We start from the raw sequence: 4,550 nt of genomic DNA on the forward strand, positions 1-4,550 counted from the left end.
TTAAATGAAATACATTGTATATTATACGAGCATGACTTTACAAAATTAAAAGCAGAAAACTATAGTGATGTTAAATGCACAAATGAATTTAGATGGGCAGGTTGCACGGGCCAATTAACCAGATTGGTAAATAAAAAAGACCTCTAGCGACAATTTGGTAAAAAAACTTACTCCGGCGACAGTTTGGTAAAAAAAGCTAACAATATGCAACAATTTTGTAAAAATAATAAACTCCGACGACATTTAGACCAAAAAATCTATATTTTCCCGACAAACTCTTTAAAAATCCTATTTTAATTTGTTTTGTGTTCTTAAATTTATTTTTTCCATTTAAAATTTTGAATTTACATGTCATCCTTTTTATTTCCAACCCCTTTTTAAAAAAATTTCGTTAATAAGGGGTATGAAACTTAAGTGAAAATTAATACTTAACGTTTTTTTTTCTTCAAATTGTTATTTCCGTAAAAAAGGGTTGGTAAAATAACAAGAACGAACTATATTAAGCATTCGCGAGTAATTTATCGAAATTTTTTGTATTTTTTGGGTTAATTGTCGCCTGAGATTATTTTATATACCAAATTGTCGCTTAAGGTTATTTTTTTTACCAATTTGTCGCCGGAGTAGGTTTTTTTTACCAAATTATCGCTAAGGGTCTTTTTTATTTACCAATCTGGTCAATTGGCCGGTTGCACATGACAGGGAGCAAGCTAAGATGATGAATATGGTTCTTTCTCCAAAAAAAAAAAAAGCTTTATTTAAGAGGAATAAAAAAAAAATCAATATTTAAAATGGCTGACGTATGCCGGGAATTTTGATAAAATGTGGCGTAATGGAAATATATAACTTGTTAATCAAAGTAAAATTCATTAAAGATGTATCGAAAAATAAAAGTATGTAACAACTTTCAACAACCTTTGCTAAAAACAGACTAGTAAATTAAACAGGTTACAGACAAAAATCAAACTGGTAAATCAATAAAAACAGCAAGCAATAGTGTAGAAACTCGTACTAAAATAATACATGCTTGGATATTATTAAAAGATTGTGATGCAGGATCATTAGATCAATGGCAAATTCCCAGTTTATCTTTATAATTGCTATAACTCGTCAATCTAGGGTCATTTCTGTCTTTTCGCATCACTTACTGAAGGATAACCTTGGAAATTCACGGTCTTTAGTACTCTCTGACCTGTACCTCAGTCCACGTACACGATGACATGGATTACACGGACTGCTCATCCACCGTTTCCCAATCGACTCAACTACATTCACCGTTTCTAATGTCGTCATTCTTTCGACTTCAATTCCATACACAGAACAATTTCCAATTCTGCATCTTCCTCCCTCCAATCTATCATTCTTTCGATTTCAATTTCACACTTAATCGTGCTATAGTAGTCATGTCTATGGTTGAATAAAACATGATTCAAATATGTATATACAACGCATACCATAAGGATGAAATCAATACGCCATAAAACCTTGTATTAGGAAAAGATAAGATAAATATTGTGAAGATAAATATTGTGAATATTAGAATATATCTTAGAATATATTTTGTTAATATCTTGAGGTTATTTCGCTTGCCCTCCAAGTACCCTAGCATATATATATTTGTATGTGGCTCTTCATGTGATATATGAAAATACAGAGAATATTATTCATACTATTTTACATGGTATCAAGAGCCTTGTGATATCCGATTTTTTTTCTACATCGTTGTTTTTCATAAACAACTTCTGTGATTGTGAATTGTTTCTGTGCGTCTCAAATCAATTCAATTTTTTTTCCTCTTTTTCATCTTTGTGAGTGAGAGATGCCAGGAGGGGATGAAGGGAAGCCAAAGGTCGACTTGACCTTTCACCTAGGTTCGAGTGACGGACCAGGCAATGTTATCACCCCTATTCAATTGAAGGGTGATAATTATGATGAATGGGCTAGGGCTGTGAGGACGACTCTAAAGGCTAAGAGAAAGTTCGGTTTTATCGATGGCACAATTATAAAACCGACTGAATCTGAGAAGCTTGAGGATTGGGTGGCTGTTCACTCTATGTTGGTTTCTTGGTTGTCAAATACCTTGGATCCGATTGTACGGTCAACTATTGGGGATTATGATGATGCGTGCTTGCTGTGGACGAATTTGAAGAACAGGTTTTGCGTGGTCAGTGGCACTCGTGTGTGTCAATTGAAGCGTTCGTGGGTGAGTGCAAGCAAGGCTCCAACGAAGCAGTGGCTGTGTACTTTGGCCGATTGTCCAAAATTTGGGATGAATTGACATCTTATGTCTCTGTCCCAAAGTGCTCGTGTGGTGCGTGCACGTGCAACATCATGGCTCAAGTTGAGAAGATTAGAGAAGAGGATTATGTACATCATTTTCTCATCGGTTTAGATGACGCATATGCATCGATTCGAGGCCAACTCTTGGCGCAAGAACCTCTGCCAAGCGTTGACAAAGCATATCAGCAGCTTGTTCAAGCTGAGCAGCTGCGTGGAGGGGAGTCAACTCGTGATAATTCACGAGATAATGTTGTTGCCTTCAAGCTTCAGTACGATCCAAAGGCGAAGCCACGTGACAACTCCGATAAATTCTGTAAACACTGCAACCGTGAAGGGCACGATGAGGCTACGTGCTTTCAACTTCATGGGTTTCCTGACTGGTGGGGTGACCAGCCTCGAGGAGGCCGTGGCCCAGGACGTGGTGGTTCAGCTGCTGGCCGTGGAGGACGTGCAGGGGGGAGGGGAAGAGGGTCATATTCCTCTGTTCGAGCGAACAAAACAGGCGGGCAGGCTGTCTCACAGAGCAGCAGCTCTGCTCCCCCTTCAAGTAGTGATGCGGCAGCACTTGCAGGGGTTTCGGCAGCTCAGATTCAACAGCTCCTTGACCACCTAAACTCTCTTAAACCCAAATTGCACGGTAAGAATGAATTGGGTTGGATAATTGATACCGGAGCCTCGAACCATGTGACTTGTGATCTCTCTTATTTGGAGAATGTGACGAATGTGACTCATTGTCCGGTGGGATTGCCGGATGGAACTTATGCTAAGGCCTCTAAAATAGGCACAGTCACATTGGATGGCGGCTTGATGATTACAAACGTTCTTTAAGTGCCTCAATTGAATTGCAATTTAATTTCCGCAACTCAATTAAGTGATGAATCAAATTTTATTATGCAATTTACTAACAAAATTTGTGTTATACAGGACCGAATGACGAGGAAGGTGATTGGAGCGGGTGAACGTGTGGATGGACTTTATTATTTCCGTGGTGTTCCAACAGTGAAGACTTTGAAGACAGATGGAGATCAATCTACAAAGTTGTGGCATCAACGTTTGGGGCATCCTTCGGGAAAAGTTCTTGAGCAACTTCCGTTTGTGAGTAGTAGTAATAATTTTAAATATTTTGATGTATGCCCTAGGGCAAAACAACATAGGAGTAGTTTTCCTAAGAGTCAAAATAAAGCTAGTCGGATATTTGAACTAGTGCATTTAGATTTGTGGGGGCCTTACAAGACTCCTTCGTCTTGTGGTTCGTATTATTTTTTAACTATTGTCAATGATTATTCTAGAGGAGTGTGGACCTATTTATTGAAAAATAAAACGGAAGTTGAATACATGTTTTATAATTTTGTTGCTATTGTGAAACGTCAATTTTCTCAAGAAATTAAAATTGTGCGTAGTGATAATGGTACGGAGTTTAACTCTTTGAAAGAGTATTTTTTTAAGAATGGGATACATTTTGAGACATCTTGTGTGGGCACACCTCAACAAAATGGGAGAGTTGAACGAAAACACCAACATATTTTAAATGTAGCTAGAGCCTTGCGATTTCAAGCCAATTTACCTATCAAAATTTATTAGCCCGCCTACTACTACTACGTTGCCTTTCTTTGTGAGTGGATAAGAAGGGGCAAGTGATGATGAGGTCAGTGTGTTTGGTGAGGGATGTGTTGGTGAGGATGAGGGCTGCCATAAGGATGTTGAGACAACACAACATGAGGCCGAGACAGAGCAGTCCGCAACCCCCCTGCGGCATGAGCAGGATGCCCGTAGCCAGACCGTGGAGGGCACTGCCCGCCACTCTAATAAGCACGCTGGCAACCCTGCGGGCGCTGGTGCGGAGGGTGAGGAATACAGCAACGCAGGTGAGTGCTTCCAACAGTCCGTGCCACACTCACAAGCCGAGCAGCAGCAACGAGGTGCTCAAGTAGAGCTTGGCAGTGACAATGCCTTGGGTAGAGGCATGAGACCGACAAAAACTCCTGGTAAATTCCGTGATTTTGTGATGCATACTATCCGAAATAAAAGTCCATCTACACCAACTCAGAGTTCACTCGTGACATCACCTCCCTCAGGTACTGTTTACCCAATAACACATTTTGTTAATTCTCACCGTTTTTCTGTGAACCATAGAAAATATATTGCTGCTATTACAGGAGGAAATGAACCCAAAAGTTTCAGGGAGGAAATGAAACACGAGGGTTGGAGAAAGGCAATGGCAGATGAGATAAAGGCACTTGAAGAACAGGGTACTTGGGTGCTAGAAAAATTAC

At 39.6% G+C, this 4,550-nt stretch overlaps 1 protein-coding gene across 1 annotated transcript; it reads left to right on the forward strand.

The window, feature by feature from the left end:
- Window positions 1-1,816: 1,816 nt before the first annotated feature.
- LOC145636527 (uncharacterized) lies at window positions 1,817-3,105 on the forward strand. The gene is made up of 2 exons (XM_081688113.1): window positions 1,817-2,056; window positions 2,152-3,105. The coding sequence occupies exons 1-2, from the start codon at window positions 1,817-1,819 to the stop codon at window positions 3,103-3,105; spliced, it is 1,194 nt and encodes a 397-aa protein (XP_081544239.1).
- The last annotated feature ends 1,445 nt before the right edge of the window (window positions 3,106-4,550 follow it).

Source organism: Chenopodium album, chromosome 6 (assembly GCF_948465745.1).
Source record: "Chenopodium album chromosome 6, dcCheAlbu1.1, whole genome shotgun sequence".
Classification (NCBI taxonomy): domain Eukaryota; kingdom Viridiplantae; phylum Streptophyta; class Magnoliopsida; order Caryophyllales; family Amaranthaceae; genus Chenopodium; species Chenopodium album.